The sequence below is a fragment of the Amyelois transitella genome, chromosome 16 (genome assembly GCF_032362555.1).
Source record: "Amyelois transitella isolate CPQ chromosome 16, ilAmyTran1.1, whole genome shotgun sequence".
NCBI classification, from domain to species: domain Eukaryota; kingdom Metazoa; phylum Arthropoda; class Insecta; order Lepidoptera; family Pyralidae; genus Amyelois; species Amyelois transitella.
Window position 1 is genome coordinate 3,235,970 of NC_083519.1, and position 20,614 is coordinate 3,256,583.

The window sequence follows — 20,614 nt, forward strand, 5'->3', positions numbered from 1 at the left end:
GCAGCAATAATTGGATCGGCGATGAGACCATAGTTAGTAAACACAAAAGTTCTGATCAGTTGCGAAATCCCGAAGCTGTACAGAACGAGTGTACCCCAGAAGGTGATGTTAGTAGAAGATTATGGGAAAACAATATGGTGCTATTGAAGCCTGCAGAATGGTCGGCGTTCTATCCAGTAGAAAGCAGTGTACCCTCTTTACATTTATCTATAGAAACTGAAATTGAAGAGGTAACCTGGTTTAGGCGCATAATTCGTTGCCTGAAATGTTTCAAATAACTATTTTGAATTAGGAACTCCAATTAGGCTTTAAACAAATTGTCTTGGTCAGAAGAAAATTATTTCCTGATAAAATTTACATAAAAATGTAGCATTAACTTAAATGTATAAAGGAATGTAAATAAAACTACACGCATGGTGTTTAAATTGGCGAATTTATTAAATTCAATCACTATCAACTTCCAGTAATTGAAGTACTTACAAAATAAAACTGCTATTCAATATACTTGCAAAAAGAGAATATTTCACGACACAATAAAATCATTTGTCTGCAAGTAACGCAAACTTCAATCTAGCGGTACTGTTGTGAGAAAGCTTATTTATTTTTACAATCAATCGGCAGCAATAAATACTCGAACTGCACAACAGTAACGCGAATGTCATAAGTTTAAGGACAATATACACGAGTTAAACTATCACATGTTACACAAAAATGTCTATCTCGCATTTTATAACGCTGTTACAAACTAAAATCCACAGTTAAACCATAATTCGTTATAGGAATGTAAAATAGCATGCAATAAGAATTGTTCAAAAGACTTGATTTAAAGATTTCCTTGCCTGTCCGCATAAATATTTGTAAAATGCTTTGGAATCACCAACAGATGTTTAGTTGGAAATCGAGTACATTACAGCCAAATTAATTAATCAATCAATCTAAACCTTAACCGAAAACCTTAGCTGGCATGGTATGGAACCCGTCATGCGAGAGTTCGACTCGCACTTGGCCGTCTTTTTTATATTTACCAGCTCCTTACTTAAATAGCTCTACCAGAAGGTAGAGAGACTTTTTAAAAATTCTAGGGATGAGTCATTCAAACAAGAACATACATTTATGAGACAACATACATTTAAAAACCAATTTCCAAAAATTAATAACAGTCAGTTTACATACACTTAAAATTTTAAAAGGCTGCACATAATCATATACTTAAATTCCAACGAAACGTCTGATGTGTTTGGGTATTCTTAAATATAAGCTCAATATAATGATTTCTCAACAACTGCGTAAACTATTTATTATTTATGAGTATTAAACATGTTTAAGACCTGATTCGAAAAGGCAAACACTACACGAGGTACTTATCAAAGCTTTCGCGGCATTAAACAAACTCGACGCACGCCACTCGGATGTAACTGTCAAATTAAATATTTAAATTTGAAAATTTAAGTCCAATCGTTTATTGCGTTCGTAAATGCACCGCATGAAAATCTTAATAACACTGACTGAACACACTGGCGACACATATAAGTCTTAATTATAATTAAAATTTGTTGTCAAATCAACAAAATGATCAATAGACCTGTAAAGAATAGCATAGCAAGACGCGATGAGGCCAAGGTACTTTGTAAGGAAATACTTTTAACATGACATTACTTTTATGTAATAGTTTCCTTTTTATATTTATATTGATTCAGTACATTCTTGCTATTTTTATTTATATTCTAGTAACTTAGTCGCCTCGCGTTGTGTTGTATTGTGTCGCAAGTGTGCTTAGTTTTAGTCGAGTCGGATTTTCGTCAATATATACATAGTTGATTGGCGTAATATGCGAAGCCATTTAGATAAGTATTAAATATTGACTTAACTATTCGCTTGATACTTGGGTATATAAAGCTTTAAAGTAATGTTTACAATTTTGAATAAAATCATACAAAAATCAGATACCCTAGCTGGGAATGCATAAATGTTATATATTTCATAATTAGAAAAAAAAAGATTCACAGAGTAGAGCATAAACATCAATTTTCAAACGAAAATTTCAAATAAAATTTCTAGTAGGAAATAAAAAAGTGAATTGGCACCAGTTACAAAAAAAATATTTTCAAATAGCATATTTAAAATAAAAAAAAACTCTATTTCATACACAAAAAAACCGTTTTCCGATTTCACAACCTTTTTTATTAGAAATGATCCTTATTTAGCATATAGAATGATTTCTAGAGTTACATGTATAAATTATCGCAGGCTTAGAACATTGAACATGTCTTATCTTCTGTTTAACCCTATGTATGTGATAGTTTACCTCAGGTCAGCAGTCTTTGCTGACCTGAGGTAAGCTCTTACTCTACTAACCTTTTGATTTAGAGAAGATTGAAGAAGATTAGTATGTTCGACTTGTCAACTTTCGTTACTAGGCCTCCAGGCAAAAAGTGTTTTTAATGTAAGAGTTGAAGATTAGAAACGAGAAAAGAGAATTGGTGATTGAATCGGCAAGGTGTCCGGATAGAACTCAAACTAATGTACATAACTCAACAGTCATTGGTACATGGCCGAGGCATAAACTGTGCTTCAACACTCATTACTTGCACATTTTAGCCGTTCAACCACCGACGTTCTCAATTTTATTAAATCATCTTGTATGAAAATCAGAATCAAGATATCTGCAGTAAATGCAAAATCAATCGAGGGAACCAAGGGATTAAAAGATTGTGAGTGATATTCTTATGACCTCTGCCTATTACACCAACTCGACTCCGACACTTCTCTCTTAGAGTAAGTTCATACAAGACTTGACGCCAGATTATTACATGACTCTTAATGTGAACTCGCCCTTTCAGTAGTAGTCGTGACGTGAGCCATTGATATTTGAGCTTCATGATTCTTCAAGTTTGAATTTCTTGCCTGTTTTATATGAATGCCTTGTTTTGATATAGTTTTGAAAATGAACAAAGTCCAAGATTCCTTAACCCAGTAAAGATTCTATTATTAACTGACTTTTCAAATTAGGTTTATAACCTGGAAAATAAATTAATCTGGATGTTTCTGTCACTGTAACAGTTCAAGAATTGCACTGTAATTACTATATCATAAAGCTCAAAAATCATCAAAATTTCATGTTAATAATATCTTGATGAACTCCACATTTAAATCAAAATCACACTAACACTATATCGACTTGACAATGCACCATAAGTGGGGCTCACATCAATTGATATAATTACCCCAAAAGGTAAATCATGCCAGCGGCTGCGTCGAGAGCGTTTAAAACCTTAAATAGATCACTATAAAGAACACTTTTAATCGCGAACACTTCACTATACGGAGCACAATACATTCCGTGTACACTTCAATCGCAGTCCCATATTTCGTCACGACTGCGGCAGGGTTGGTTCCTGCCGGATGTAGAACAGTATGTACGGCTTGCACGAGGCGACTGCTTCGGCATTGGTCGGTCGGACAGTGTGGTCGTTGAAATGGAACCACGATGAAGAGTTGATAGCGAATGCGGTGTAGTGGCCGGATCCAGCGCTGTAACATACGAAGTTAATTATTGTAAAAATTATTGGCATATAATAATAATTTTGGTTGACAATGTTTTGTTCTCAACAAATTTTTTTTAGAACTTTTTTTTTCAGAAGTAACTTTAATTAAGTTGAGACTGAAGTTTAGATCTCTCAGCACTTTTGCTGTGGATGTTGTAGGACTTAACTAAAGAACAAACTAAGTAAGGTTTCTTGGTGTCAAACATGTAGTATGCATTCTTAATCTACTGCCACATTTGTGAAATACCTAATACAAAGTCTGCAAATCATTCCCAAAATTTATATAATATTCCTTATACCACCACAGTAACGTGCCATATTTAGTGGACCTTAAGTTTTATAGCCAAATATAGTCATAGATACATATAACTTACCCCGATCCGTGGTGTACGATAACAGCGGCGAGATCGTAAAGTTGATTGTGTGGATTGGAGCGCCGAGTATGAACGTTACTACCGCGGGGAACGAAGCCGGACATGTCTAACGCACGCAGGGGGAACGATATCGCTGTGTCCACTTTGGTCCTGCAAATAACAAATAATAATTGCCATTAGATCATTCATTTTTTTATTGGTGCCCTGTGGTTCCCGGCACCAATACAAAAAAGAATAGGACCACTCCATCTCTTTCCCATGGATGTCGTAAAGGGCGACTAAGGGATAGGCTTACAAACCTGTGATCCTTTTTGGGCGATGGGTTAGCAACCTGTCACTATTTGAATCTCAATTCTATCATTAAGCCAAATAGCTGAACGTGGCCATTTAGACTTTTCAAGACTGTTGGCTCTGTCTACCCCGCATGGGATATAGACGTGACCATATGTATGTATGTATTTATGTATGTATGCATGTTAGATTATAAAACCATACAGCTGAACAAGGTCTTTCAGTCCTTTCAAGACGGTTCTGTCTTCCCCACAAGGGATATAGACGTGATTTTAAAGTTTTTTCACACTTAAATTGACACAAAATTATTTATGTGTTTGTTATTTTCTAAAAGTTTACTAGTAGAAAATTCTATTAGCATTAAGTCCACCTACTGTACCTTCAAGTCTCAATAAAGTTTGAAATAAATAATACATGTATGTATGTTGCAAATTACCTGAAATAGTTATGCCACCGGAACCGTTTAAGATGAAGACAGAGGACATTTGGAAGCCGACGGATCCAGAACTGCTTGGTGGACTTCTGCTTGCATTTGCAGCTGCTGCAGAAGTAACGCTCCGTGTCCGCTAGCTCTTCCACCTGGAAAACACGTTCAGACAAGTTCTTCATATATTTATTTATTTCAAATTTACACAAGTACATGACACATTTTGCCGTATGGTTCCCGGCACCAATAGAAAAAAGAAAAGGACTCATCCATCTTTTTACATGGAAGTCGTAAAAGGCAACTAAGGGATGGGCATTTGAGTTTTATAGGCGATGGGACCTGTTACTATTTGAATCTCAATTCTATCATTAAGCCAAAGAGAGGAAAATGGCCTATTGGACTTTTCAAAACTTTTGGCTTTGCAGCGCAAGGGATATAAGACGTGATTAAGATTTTTTATTCCATTATTCATATAAATATTCATATACAAAATTACAGCTTTCTATCTCTTCTTAGAGGCTCTTAGTAGAACTTACTTGTATGGGAACTACCTTAAAAAATATACCTAGAAGATATTTTTCAAGACTTTATCAAAACTTTTTCCAAGATCCCTTTATTAATATACACATCCATACCAAAATACAGTTTTCTACCACTTACAGTCTCCGAGTAATACCGCGGACAGATAGACTGACAGACACGGCGAAACTACAAGGGTATCTTGTTTAGAGTGCCGTGTGGTTCCCGGCACCGATAAAAAAAAAGAATAGGACCACTCCATCCCGTTCCCATGGATATCGTAAAAGGCGACTAAGGGATAGGCTTATAAACTTGCGATTCTCCTTTTAGGCGATGGGCTAGCAACCCGTCACTATTTGAATCTCAATTCTATCATTAAGCCAAACAGCTGAACGTGGCTACCCCGTAAGGGATAAAGACGTGATCATATGTATGTACGTATCTTGTTTTCTACGGAACCCTAAAAACGATCCATTACCTGAACGAAGCTGGTGAGACAGTCGGTGAGGGCCACGGGCGCGTCGTGTCTCCCCACTTCGGGCAACTCCAGCGACAGGTCCAAGAACGGGTCGAACTTCTTGCTTTCCGTGCCGCACGCCAAGCAACGCACCTGCAATTTGGTAAAATTTGGCATCACTACATAGTATAAAACAAAGTCGCTATTTTAGTCTGTTTGTCTGTATGCTTAAATCTTTAAAATTACGCAACGGATTTTGATGCGGTTTTTTGTAACAGGTACGAGTGATTCAAGAGGAAGGTTTTTATGTATAATAACATTTATGATTTTGCACCCGTGCGAAGCCGGGGCGGGTCGCTAGTACATAATAACTCCTATTAACCTCTTGAATCACCCTTATCATTAAAAAGAAATTGCATTAAAATCCGTTGTGTAGTTTTGAAGAAATAAGCCTACAGATATACGGACAGGCGAAGAAAACAACTTTGCTTTATACTATGTAGCGATAGTGAAGGATATTCTGCATATAAACAACACTCTCTGACATGTGCCGTGTGGTTTCCGGCGCTTTTGAATAGGACCACTCCACCTCTTTCCTATGGACGTCGTTATAGGCGACTAAGGGAATAGGCACGTTTATCTAGTTCAGCTTTTACAATAATCCAATATAGTGTGAAAACTTCGGCTCTTCAAGGTGGTGAGGATGTAACCAGAATTTAAGCCAGAAGAAAGGAGACTGCCTGATTGTATTTGAATGCTTTTAATTTTATTTTATTAAAGAAGCTAACAGCAATTACATAAATTAAATTTCAAGGTTCTTCTACTAAAGTTTTGACATGTATTATTAAGTTGCTTCTTTGGTCAATTCATTCTTATTAGAAATTTTTAGGTTTAAAGATCTTTATTTGACTCACAAAGAATTAAATTCACTTACAATGAGCCTTAATCTAAAACAAAATAATAGTAAACAAGTAACGCATTCAAGCAGTGTTAAATTTTTAAATAAACACAGTTGTCACAACAATAATTTTAAGCTTGTTCGTATGTTACGGGATTGTCCTATAGGAAGACCGCTGACCTGTCACATCATTGCACACGGCACCGATGCAATGAATTGCGCAAGTGAAGTAAAGTGCCGACGCAGCAGCACGTGCAAGCCTCGACGCCCGCCCGGAGACCGGACGCCTCGGCCACTTGGGCTTCACACTTCGACCCATGCACTTACTTGTAATTAGTCGTAATTATAACTTGTAATTTCATTCTTTTAATAAATTAGTATTTTAAATTTTGGTTTTTTTTGAGACCTCCGACTCGCTGGACCATAATTGGCGCAGTCTTGGTAGTAGGCTCGAGCTAGGCGTGCGCGATCGCGATCAAGATTTCCGCTGGAATTCAGCCCGAGTCCCGCGTGACTAGCTGGTTCTCGAACCTTCGTCGAGCTGACCTACTCATCTCTACTCGTCGAGCTGAGGGCGGAGGAGATATCCGATCTTCGATATCACTCAAGAAGGACCAGGTATCGAGACATGATACTGTAAGTACGCTACAATTTATTCGTGGTGTTGCTTTCCCTATTTCCTAATTTCCTAGTGTAGTAAACTTCCAAAATTTTTCACCCTCGTAAATTACCTCATAGCTCTGCATCCAGGCAGGCTAGAGACACTTTTATTGATAGTAATAGAGATTTAGATTCATTAGATTTAGATAGTAATAGCGTAGAAATGGCTCAGCAGCAAATACCATTAGGACAGCCGTCCACTGGGCATGTTGAACCTGACACTATAATTAAGGCCCTTCGATTGGCGCCTGACTTTGATGGCAATCCTCATACACTGCCTCGCTTTATACAATTATGCGATCAGATTGTAGGAGCCTATTGGACGGAGGATAACCACCTCACCAATCTGTTCTTGATTAACGGCATACTAAACAAGATAAAGGGCAATGCCGCATTGACTATAAATGCGAATGGTATTCCATCCGATTGGTTAGGTATCAGAAACCATCTTATTAATAATTTCAGTGACCAAAGAGATGAGACCACTTTGTATAACGATCTAGCTATGCAAGTTCAAGGTAATAGCTCTCCTCAAGAGTTCTACGATAGGTGTCAGACATTGTTTAGCACTATAATGACGTTTGTAACCTTACACGAAAGCATCCCCACGACCGTAACTGCTAAGAGAGACCTGTATAAAAAATTGACAATGCAGGCTTTTGTTCGCGGACTCAAAGAACCTTTGGGATCTCGTATAAGGTGCATGCGTCCAGAGAGCATGGAGAAAGCATTGGAGTTTGTTCAGGAGGAGTTAAATACTATGTATTTACAGCAACGTAATGAAGGACTCCCTAAAAACTTACAAGGGTCATCCGCCTCTAAACCTGTACAGACACCAACGCCATCGCCACAAACTCAACTACCTCAAATACCTAAACCTTTCACCTTTGGTCCTATGACACAATTTCCACCTCGTCAGAATTTTAATAATTATCAACCTAAACCTAATGCACAATTCCAACTCAATCAAACTACACCTCGCATGCCTACACGCACCCAACAGATGTTCGCAGCACCACCTCGAAATTATAATGCCAATAGTAATATGTTCAGATTACCAAATCGAAATTTTAATAATAATGCCGGTCCTCGCCCTATGAGCGGCGTTAATCATTTTACACCAAGAGTTTTACCACCTAGTGGCCATGACTGGACCAAACATGGCAATCCGCCTCCCACAAATTATTTCAAATCTCGAGATGTGAATCTGAACGAGTGTTATGCTTATGATTCTGATTATAATTACTACCCCGTGTATTACGAACCAGACTATAGTGACTATAATAACTATAACTACGTTGAACCTATTGACTACGACAGGACTAACTATAATGTTTTTGACGAAAACCTGTATACTGGACAAGGACCGAGTATATCGGAAGTGACTTATAATGGACAGACAGATAACCTTCCCCAGCCATCGTCTAGCCAAGCTGAGGATTTTCAGATAGCCAGCCTTACAAAAAAGTTAAAATAGAAGTTAATCTGCAAACACAACGACAGTTACCCTATGTGCAGATAACTGATCCCCCTCTTAAACTTCTATTGGACACTGGCGCAAACCAATCTTTCCTTAGTCCCATTGCAGCAAAGAAATACTACCCTCATGTGCAATTGAATTATGACCCCTTTCAAATAACTAATATACACGGTACTTCTAAAAGTGATCATTCTATAACTTTACCGTGTTTCCAAGAATTCAATTGTGATAATGACATTACATTATTCCTTTATGACTTTCACGAGTTCTTTGATGGATTAATAGGGTTAGATTTGCTCACCCAATGGGAAGCCAAACTTGATCTTAAAGACTTAATAATAGTAACTAGCAACGCGTCCAACCCTATCAAAATGTATAACTCGCGCAACGTTAACCTCTACGAGGATATCATACCAGCTAAATCTTCTAAGTTACTTAGACTTCCTATCAATGTAGGGGACGGTGATGCTTATATACCGGAACAAGTATTGTGTAACTGCCTAATTCATGAATGTATAACCTCAGTTAAGAACAATCGCGGTGTGATAGAAATTGAAAACCCATCCGATCACGATGTTATATTATCTTTGGATAGACCCGCGAATGCCGAACTGTTCAATGTCGATAGTGCTAGCATAGATCAGCAGCCCATGTCTAAGCGAACCCAAGAGGTTCTGTCGCGTCTACGTACAGACCACCTCAACGCAGAAGAGAAAGCCAACCTACTACAGCTTTGCTCACAATACTCAGATATATTTTATATTGATGGTGAAGCCTTGACATTCACCAACCAAGTTAAACATTCTATTAAAACCACGGATGAGGTACCGATCTACACTAAAAGCCACAGGTATCCCTTTATACACAGACAAGAAGTCCGTGATCAAATTCAAAAAATGTTAGATCAGGGAATAATAAGGCCCTCGGAGTCTGCATGGAGCTCCCCCATCTGGGTAGTTCCCAAGAAATTAGATGCATCCGGCAAACAAAAATGGCGTTTAGTTGTCGATTTTCGTAAACTAAACGAAAAGACTATTGACGACAAGTACCCTATACCGAACATCAATGACGTACTTGACAAGCTAGGAAAGTGTCAATACTTCACTACACTTGATTTGGCGTCCGGATTTTATCAATGCGAAATGAATCCACAAGATATACCTAAAACAGCCTTCAATGTAGAGCACGGGCACTTTGAATTCCTTCGGATGCCGATGGGATTAAAAAATGCGCCATCAACCTTTCAAAGAGTGATGGACAATGTCCTTAGAGGCCTTCAAAATGAAATATGCCTGGTATACTTGGACGACATAATAGTCTTTAGTACTTCTCTCCAAGAGCACATCCTTAACCTTGAAAAGGTTTTTCAGAGACTCAGGGAATCTAACTTCAAAGTACAAATGGACAAGTCAGAGTTCCTCAAGCTTGAGACTGCCTATTTAGGTCACGTCATAACTCGTGACGGTATCAAGCCAAATCCCGATAAAATATCCGCAATAGTTAAATATCCAATCCCCAAAACCAGTAAGGAAATCAAACAATTTTTAGGCCTCCTCGGTTACTACCGAAAATTCATACCAGATTTTGCCCGTATAACCAAGCCAATGACCCACTGTCTTAAGAAAGGTCAGAGAATATCAATTGATAATCCGGCTTACGTTAAGTGTTTTGAGACATGTAAAAGCTTACTGACAAATGACCCCATACTTAAATACCCTGACTTTGAAAAAGAATTCATACTGACTACAGACGCAAGTAACTTCGCAATCGGAGCCATATTATCTCAAGGGCCCATAGGTTCCGACAAACCTATATCCTACGCGTCTCGTACTCTTAATACCAGTGAGACCAACTATAGCACAATAGAGAAAGAGCTATTAGCCATAGTTTGGGCCACCAAGTATTTCAGGCCATACTTGTTTGGTAGAAAATTTAAGGTGTTAACAGATCATAAACCACTCCAGTGGCTAATGAGTCTGCGTGAACCCAATTCTCGGCTTACAAGATGGAAACTGAAATTAAGCGAGTACGATTTCAGTGTCATATACAAAAAAGGCAAAAGCAATACGAACGCCGACGCACTGTCTAGGGTAGAAATTCACAATGAAGAATTAGACCAATTGTTAGACGACCTACAGTCCATAATAGGTAATCCATCAGAAAAACCACAGACATTACAGGGTTCCACAACAGCCACGGTACATACCAGTGAGGAGAACCCGATATTAGAAGTCCCCATTACCGATGAACCCCTTAATAAATTTCACCGACAGCTCGTCATAACTATCGTAGGTGACGTAAAAAAGCGACCTGTCGTAACTAAACCATTTGATACACATACCCGAGTTTCAGTACAGATTTCGGAATCAAATTTAGAACAAGAAGTTATTAATACAGTCAAAGAATATGTAAATCCTAAAGTTAAGACTGGTATGTTGTTAAACCCCCCACTTGCGATGTATTCAATCATACCTATCATTCAAAATAATTTCAAAAATTCAGCTATGAACCTTGTACTTTGTAAAAGTGAAATAGAGAATGTCAAACAGTACTTGAGGCAACAAGAAATAATCAGCAACTATCACAATGGCAAAACTAACCATCGTGGTATAAATGAATGTTTCTTGTCCCTTTCTCATCGCTACTTTTGGCCCAAGATGAAAGAACACATCGCAAAATTTATAGGAGAATGTACCATATGCGGGCAGGCTAAATATGACAGAAACCCCGTTAAGCCACAATTTAATCTTGTCCCACCTGTGTCTAAGCCCTTCGAAGTAGTCCATATGGATCTTTTCACTGCCCAAAACGAGAAATATCTAACTTTCATTGACGTTTTCTCGAAATATGCACAGGCATACATCCTTAGGGATGGTACAGCACTCAGCATCCTACAAGGGCTCCTAACATTCTGTACCCATCATGGACTTCCCTTAACAATAGTCACCGACCAGGGACCAGAGTTTAATAACCAAATGTTTTCAGAGTTCGTAAGATTACATAAAATAACACACCACAAGACCTTGGCCCATACACCTAGTGATAATGGCAACATAGAACGATTCCATTCTACCCTTCTTGAACATCTCCGTATTCTTAGTATCCAACAAAAAACAGAGCCCATTGTTAATCTAATGCCTTATGCTCTCATAGCTTACAATAGTTCCGTACATAGTTTTACTAAGTGTAGACCATATGATCTAATAAATGGCCACTTTAACCCCCGAGATCCCATAGACATAGATGTTACTGGACACTTAATGCAACAGTACCTACAAACACACAAAGACCGAATGAAGACAGTGTACGAACTAATACATGACTCTACCACCGTTGAACGTGAGGCTATTATAGAGAACCGAAATAAAAATCGCGAGCCGGAAATAGAATACCAACCCCAACAACAAGTTTTTATAACCAACCCTTCAGCCAGTAGGCAAAAGATAGCCCCAAGATATACCCAAGATACTGTATTGGCGGATTTGCCGATCCATATCTATACTTCTAAAAAGCGCGGCCCAATTGCAAAAGTTAGACTGAAAAGAATCCCCAAGTCAGCAAAATTGTTGCAGGTTACTCCTAACTCTGACCGTGACACGAGCGCAAGAAGTTCAAGTTGACAGCCTGGAAGACGGACCTGGACTTTTGCCCTTCAAATTGGGACCTACTAGACTAGTAACACATGACCACTCCTTCCTACAATACATTGAGCTTAGTAGCATTGAGAAACATATTGAACTTGTTAAACACCAAATCGTAGAACTAAAAGTTAGATTACCTAATGATACTTATCAAATATTTGAACACCAGGTAGATTACTTAAGTAACAAATTAAATAAAACAACATACGAACTGGACAGTCTAGAACCCCATCGTTTACGAAGAGGTCTCGTAGATGGTCTAGGGTCTATGATAAAAAGTATAACAGGAAATTTAGATTATACAGACGCTATAAACTATAATAAGGCCATTGAATCTCTTGAAACCAATCAAAAGAAATTAGCTAGTAACTATAATACCCACGTTAGCTTAAATAAGGAGTGGATGGCTCATCATGCGAGTGTATTAGTTAGTCTAGTAGAAAATCAAAAGAAACTTAACCATACATTGAATATTCTTCTAGACGACGAGATCCATAAGAATAGCAATCTGATAAAATACGCTAAGTTAGCTCAGTTCTTATCGATCGTCACCAATAATATAGATGAACTCTCAAACGAATTACGCAGAATAGAAGATATATTGGCGTTCACTCGTACATCAAGTGTCCATCACTCGATGTTAAGAGTCGACATTTTAAGTAAGATTATTAGAAAACTTAAGGAATTATATAATAACGAACAATTATTAGATATAGATTTAAGAGACTATTATAATATCATACAGGCAGGTTCATATTATATGAATAGACAAATAGTTATAGTTTTCAAGTTTCCAATACTTTCAACAGAAACCTATGATCTTTATAAATTACCTATAGTACCCAACCAATATAACCAAATCCTAATACCCCCTCATCCTTTACTAGCAACCAACGGTAAAGAGTACATGTACATAGAGGCAGAATGCCCGAAGATACAATCTCGATACCTATGTCAACCAACAACTTACCAGCAAATTAGATCGGATTCTGACTGTATCCAGACACTCATCTTCAGACAGGCCATCGACGACTCCTGCCAGCAGATCACCGTCAATCTTACAAGAGAGACGCTAGAAAAGTTGGATGACAGACATTACATCCTAACTCTTCCACGGCCAACCAAAGTACGATTTACATGTGAGCGAGATGAATACCGAATTCTGCATCGTAGCCATCTCATTACTATTCCACGTCGGTGTTCAGTTCAAACAGATGACTTCACCATCTACAACTCTCAAGATCGCGTCGAAGGACAACCCGTCAAGATATTCAACATCCCCGATAACCCGGACCTACACATCTCATCGCAGCCAGCGATAACTCTTAATTCTATCGACCTGAAGATGCTTCGGAACATTCAAGATAGAGTTTTATCCCAGAAACCCATGGAAATGGACGAAGTGAATACAGCATCCCTATACCACACTACAGTACCATTATATGTATTGCTGAGCATCACTGCAGTCGCAGCTACGGTTATATTAAGCCGCAAATATATGAACCGAAGACAGAATCCTGGAACCACAGACGATATCCCGAAGACTGAAGAAACTTCCAGATCCACAACTATATACAGCATCCCAAGCCCTGCAAACAGAATATCGAACGCAACATTTTCGTTAAAGAACCTAAAATAGTTGCGTTTCTAAGGGTGGAGGTGTTACGGGATTGTCCTATAGGAAGACCGCTGACCTGTCACATCATTGCACACGGCACCGATGCAATGAATTGCGCAAGTGAAGTAAAGTGCCGACGCAGCAGCACGTGCAAGCCTCGACGCCCGCCCGGAGACCGGACGCCTCGGCCACTTGGGCTTCACACTTCGACCCATGCACTTACTTGTAATTAGTCGTAATTATAACTTGTAATTTCATTCTTTTAATAAATTAGTATTTTAAATTTTGGTTTTTTTTGAGACCTCCGACTCGCTGGACCATAATTCGTAGACATAAATAAATAAATAAATAAATATATACGGGACAAATTACACAGATTGAGTTAGCCTCGAAGTAAGTTCGAAACTTGTGTTACGAGATACTAATTCAACGATACTATATTTTATAATAAATACTTATATAGATAAACATCCAAGACCCAGGCCAATCAGAAAAAGTTCAGACATGTTTTTTTGTTTTTCAAATCAAACTTACAACAAAATCTTTTTAATTTTTCAGCCATTATTGCCGTTTGAATTTATTGATCTATGACATGATTACGATGATTCTTACCTCGCTCTGCAGAGTGCCTCCGAACACGGCCGTGACGATGGAGGCTGAGGGGGTCCGGGATACGAACCCACTGTCCCGGTCCGGCGGCAGCAACTGTAGCAACTCCGTGTGTAGTCTGAAATATATAACGATAAATTAAATTTCCCTAAGTCTGATTTATGTTTTATTTCAACTAAATCTCAATTCTATCATTAAGCCACCACGTGACCATTCAGTCTTTTCAAGACTGTTGGCTCTGTCTACCCCGCAAGGGATATAGACGTGACCATATGTATGTATGTATTCAACTAATCTTGAAATCAAAGTATTTAGGTTCTGTCCTTATTTTTTATTATTTTCTAGTCAAAGCAGTGTTAAAAAAAATGCAGATAGTAATGACACTATGAACATGCAAAAATGGGAGTTAATGAGAATAACGTCACCAGGGTCAAACTATGGTGCTACCCTGGCGTTATAAGTCATAATTTTGCGTGCTCAAATCACATAATGACAAGTCACCTAATAGAACAAAATCCACCGGATTTGGTTATTCTTTTGTCTCTTACTATTCTCTTCATGAAGATGCAACCACAATAAATAATTTATATCAGTGATGAATTATATGCCGTGTGGTTCCCGGCACCAACAGAAAAAAGAATAGGACCACTCCATCTCTCTCCCATGGATGTCGTATAACGCGACTAAGGGGTAGGCTTATAAACTTGGGATTCTTCTTTTAGGCGATGGGCTAGCAACCTGTCACTATTTTAACCTAAATTCTATCATTAACCCAAATAGCTGAACGTGGCCTATCAGTCTTTTCAAGACTGTTGGCTCTGTCTACCCCGCAAGGGATATAGACGTGATTATATGTGATGAATTATATTTTGGATTTACCTGTCAAGCATGTAACGCAAGAATTCGTGGGCGTCTTGCTGCTGGTAACCCCTGAACCTAGGCACCACTTTCCAGATCACAAGGAACAGGCACTCGGGAGATATGGCCGCCTTCGAGCCGCAACCGCTGTTCAGGTTGATTAGAACCTGGAATAAGTCACATCAGGATTCATATGAGCATAATATTTTTAGAATCATATTAATAACAAAATGGTTGGTTTATACATCATTCAAATTATACTCTTATTAACGACCGGCTTCTCAAGGGTAGCATTTATTGATAATTAATCTTGCTCAGAAAACCCTCATCTCAAAATCCGTCCACAACTTTCCGCGATTGATTCTCTACAAGTCATTAAGAGATCTTCTTTACAAGTCATTAAAGTATAATAAAATAATCAAGCGACTCAACTTTTTCGTCAGTACATCTATAATCTGATAAGTGCTATGCGACCTTAAAGGGCAAATGTAACGGTCAGATCTATGTTAGTAGAAAATTACTGAAACACACACACACACATATAATCACGTCTACTTATATGCCTTGTGGGTTAGACAGAACCAATAGTCTTAAATAGACTGACAGGCCATGTTCAGCTGTTTCGCTTAATTCAAGTAGTGACAAGTTGCTAGCCCATCGCCTAAAAGAAAAATCTCAACTTTATAAGCTGCTGAAATTTGCCATATAAGTAGATGAAGACACAGGCAAATAAGGCAGGCAAATAAAATGTTTATTTAATCTACACTTCTTAGTCACATGTCTGTGTTAAATTTCAAGTAATATTTACATCAATAATGGAAAATATTTTTCATTAATAAAAGGAAAACCTTATCACCTAGAGATATGCAAAAATTTATTATAAAAACAGATTTTTATCTTTACCCTTGATAGGGCGTCTGCACACAGCTGTCTCATGATTCCTGATATATTTTATCGAGAAACGCTTCGTACATTAGTTACAATGCGAGATCCATAATGCAAACATACTACTTATTGAAATTCTAAGTGGGAAATGTCACAGCGCGATTGTACCGATTCCCTCTCCCGGCATCATAATCGAGAATTTTTCTACATTGTGTCTTATAAGGAATAAAAGAACTCCGAATAAAATAAAAATAAGAAGTGTCGTTTCTCCACAGAAATCAATTTAAGTGTATCACTTTTCGCCAAATGTGCAAAAGGCCACATAGAATATGAACTTACATTGAGCACTATACCTACAATAAACTTTATTATTTATTTATTTACTAATTTATTGACACAGAAAACATCGAGAATTTTAAACACAAGAATCAAAATTACAAAGGTTCTACTTATTATTTACTTGGTGATAATTTAGAGAAAAATAAATAAATAAGATGAAGCTAAAAATCACTTCACTGAGCCTGAGAAAAGCGAAGCGAAGCCCAAGTTAATTTTTAGGGCATTCCTCATTAAAAATGTATAAATATGCATGAGGTCCTTCTCAACAACTTTTTGATATACTTAATGTGTTTCATAGTTCCCGCCATAATACTTTTGGAAGTATGCAAAAGGTTCAATTCTGCGTAGAACGACTCTCGCAGACGTCGCAATTTACAAATATATCATCGTCAAAATCAGTCTACAATGTAAATTTATTTAAAAACGAAACAATAGTCCTCCATTTCAATAAGAACTCGCGCGGCATATTAAACGGAGCGAATCGCGAGTGTGCGCGAGGTTTTATGGACCCAGTTTTTGTTATCATAATATCCTTGAAGGAGGACATTGACCTTTTTGGATACGTAACTGCGTAGTGCTTAACTCACAGACGCTAACAGCAGACAGTAAACACGCAATGTTTTATGTTTATCGAACTCAAAAATTTGTAAACAATTTATAGATCATTTTAATCTATCTATCTTACTTCTCACACAAACAAAATCAAGAAGTTGGCTGTAATAAAAAAAAAATAATCTCAATATTAGGACTCGCCTTTCTCAATTCTTCGGCCATTACAACGTCATGCATTTCTTGTCTCGTATAGCTTCTTGAATGATAAACTTTTTGCCGCCCGTTAGTCTTTACCTCCAAAGAGGGCAGCTGACTGAAATAGCAGCTAAATTCCTGTATATTATTCAGACTTTGCAGCACAGCATTCATGAAACATGTGTTGCCTAAATTTTTTAATCCTACGACTTTCTTTTCTCTTTGGCTCTTGCCATTGCACGTGGAGGGCTTCTTTTCCTTACTCCTGCCGGTCTGGGAGTTTTCTGCGGAACTGCTGTCTCCAGAATGAGATCTTTTGCGTGAACGTGGTCTTAAGCTACGGACTTTTTCTTCTGTGGTCTGGAACAAGTAACATAGTCTTACAAAAAACAATTATATAGGTACCAGTCATAGTCACTACGAAATAAAAAGTCACTACATTTTCATCTGCGGGAGGGCAATCAAGATAAAAAACTTGATTGATGATAATTCTTCCTTTTAAACACACTCAAAACAAAACAATTCAAATTCAAATCAATACAAGCACAACTCACCTTAGCACCTTTAGAAGATTTACTTTCAATGGTTTCCGGCGTAGCATTATCAGCTATACCAGATATATTACTAAAAGAACTACTCGGTGTCACGTCGGGACTTCTGTCCCCTTCTTTTACACCGTTAGGCGACACAGGCATTTCGCTTACAGCATTCGATGTATCAGATATAGAACTATTTCCACCGTCGCTACCTTCCTTGCTGTTTTCCTCAATTTGTTCAATATTGCTATTTTCGTCCGCCCCATTATCGGTTCTAGTTTGCATAATACTTTGCCTTATTTTATCTATTGTTTGTTGTTCTGTGTCGTTCGCTACATAGTCGTCACATTTATAGCTGAAAAATTGTAAACAAGTTGTAGAGTATGCTTGCAAACCTTGCTGTTTTCCTTTGAAACCAGTTTAATCGGACCATTCATCTAATGCTGTGAATGTCTTATGAGGCTAATAAAAAAAGCTCTAACTACTTATGAATTAAAAAGTCTCAAGGTCAGAAAAATATTCTACTGTAAAAACTACGACATTGAAATTTTCAAATAATTATTCTGTTCTGCTTTACTCAAAGCCAATAAAAAATAAAGTGATTTTTATTTATTGGCATTTAAATTTAAAAAAAAAATTATATGTATATAGTTAGGTACGCAACAAAATTCATAAAAACAGTAAAAAGGATGAGAGGAGAATAAAGGATAATGTTGGTTGCATGTTTAGAGTAGGTATACAAAGTGAAATGGCAATATATAATATGTCAGGGTGGAAAGGGTTTTGCTCAGCAGTCAGACATGGACAACATACAAAAATATAAAATTGTTTGAAAAGCTTAAAAGAAATGAAGGTTTCATTACCAGTAGACTGAATAAACATCACAGCTCATGCACAACTGGTGCTCAGTGCTTTCTGCATGTAACTTGGCATGCCCGTTGACATATCGGCCACAATTCACTGCCCCGCATTGCAGGCACAGCCAGTTCTGTTCCTTTACTGCACATTCTGTAACTATCAAAGGAATTTTTGTTAAATCATGGAAAATAAAATGCTTGAGTGATTCCTTAATAAAAGGTGATTTGTATTTTTTATTCACTGATGGCATAGGTAGTTAGTTACTTTTAATTAAATAATTTTACATACATAATATAATCATGTCTATATCCCTAGTGGAGTAAGCAAAGCCAACAGTCTTAAAAAGACTCATAGGCCACATCCAACTGTTTGGCTTAATGATAGAATTTCGATTCAAATAGTGACAGATTGCTAGCCCATAGCCTAAAAGAAGAATCCCAAGTTTATAAGCCTTTCCATTAGTCGCCTTTTTCGACATGCATAGGAAAGAGATGGAGTGGTCCTATTCTTTTTTCTATTTGTGCAGAGAACCATACGGCACATAAATAACTTTGAAGTTTTATAATGAACTTTCCTACTTTTTGATCTTCATACTTATAGGTATCATCACACTCATAAACTAGATAGGTTAGGAAGGTTAGGTATGATCATTACTATCATCATTCTAAAATCAGATATATCTATATATCTGATTTTAGAATGATAATTCCTTGATAAAAAACAATTCATTAAAATGATAAACTGATGAAGTAAAATAAACCTTGACTAGGACCAGTCCCAAACACATTTCAATTTCCATTTGATGCTGAAGTCAGATTAAATTGAGTAATAAAAGCAGTTCTAGAGGAATAGAATAGAATATAGAATTCTTATTGATATATTTAGGTATCCATTTCTTTATGCATTTCAAAGGGCATTCTACTACTTTATGGTATAAATAAAGAAATGACCTTTCACTTAGGTAGTTTTATATATGTTCATTAAAACACCTACATATTAATAAAGATTTCATACATCATATCAGGAACTTTGTTATACATAGCATCTATATTATACTGGTAGTTCAGCACACATAAAAATTGATTGGCTGGCCTGATAGTGAATTGTAATGTATGTACATCAGCACAGTACAATATTGTCCTTATAAATTGATTTATTTAATGAGTCACTTCATGATTCTCTATAGTGTATGTAGCAGTAACGACCCGAAAATTGTGTAGGTACCTTTGTATGATAAAAAGGCAGTGCAGTAAAAGTAGAGACTTATTTGCTTAGCTACCAGTTGCTACCTATTCCGCAGTTTCTTGTTCAAAATAGCCCTACTTCATGTGGTTATCTTTATTTAAATGAAATGCGTCAGAAAAGCAACATCATTCACGGTCACCCATGCCAACCCCCCCCTCCCGCAACCTGCGAACAGCTGATTATTTCAACTCGTATTGATTTTTCTAAACTAACCTCCATCTACATCCGTATGTAAAATAGCAACCTCATATTCCTCCTCTTATTATTAGCAACTTAGATGAATACATTACGGTTAAAAATTAATTGAAATACCTGAACAACTGAAGTTCTTTGTGATTATGGTGTCCTCGACGTTGAATTCGGTGTCCAATTTGACGTTATCTAACAAATGCGTACATTCCATTCTTCATAATATAATTTATATATTCACTAGAAATGATATTGTAAGCTGTGAATTTAATTCATAAAACTAAGAATTAATTCGTAATACGGCACAGCAATCTCAGAATAGGTAGGTAGGTACTTATTCAACTCAGAGAAATATGAAATGAATGAAAGGAAGGAGTCAGCAAATGACATTTGTCATGAAAACAAGCGAGAGAGAGAAACAGTTCAACAAAAACAATT

General features: G+C 37.3%; 1 protein-coding gene across 3 annotated transcripts; it reads right to left on the reverse strand.

Annotated features, from left to right (window-relative positions):
* Positions 1-414: 414 nt before the first annotated feature.
* Positions 415-20,561, reverse strand: LOC106136042 (ubiquitin carboxyl-terminal hydrolase 3). Of its 3 annotated transcripts, none has more exons than XM_013336479.2 (10): positions 20,300-20,561; positions 18,748-18,892; positions 17,903-18,239; positions 17,355-17,708; positions 15,399-15,544; positions 14,523-14,637; positions 5,635-5,766; positions 4,647-4,789; positions 3,920-4,069; positions 415-3,531 (listed from the first exon to the last, which is right to left on the reverse strand). In XM_013336479.2, the coding sequence occupies exons 1-10, from the start codon at positions 20,388-20,390 to the stop codon at positions 3,372-3,374; spliced, it is 1,773 nt and encodes a 590-aa protein (XP_013191933.2). In that variant the 5' UTR covers positions 20,391-20,561; the 3' UTR covers positions 415-3,371. The 3 variants fall into 3 exon arrangements, with proteins under 3 accessions (XP_013191933.2, XP_060804386.1, XP_060804387.1); XM_060948403.1 differs by having other exon boundaries at positions 18,748-18,898; positions 20,300-20,560; XM_060948404.1 differs by lacking the exon at positions 20,300-20,561 and adding an exon at positions 20,201-20,292 and having other exon boundaries at positions 18,748-18,898.
* Positions 20,562-20,614: the final 53 nt, after the last annotated feature.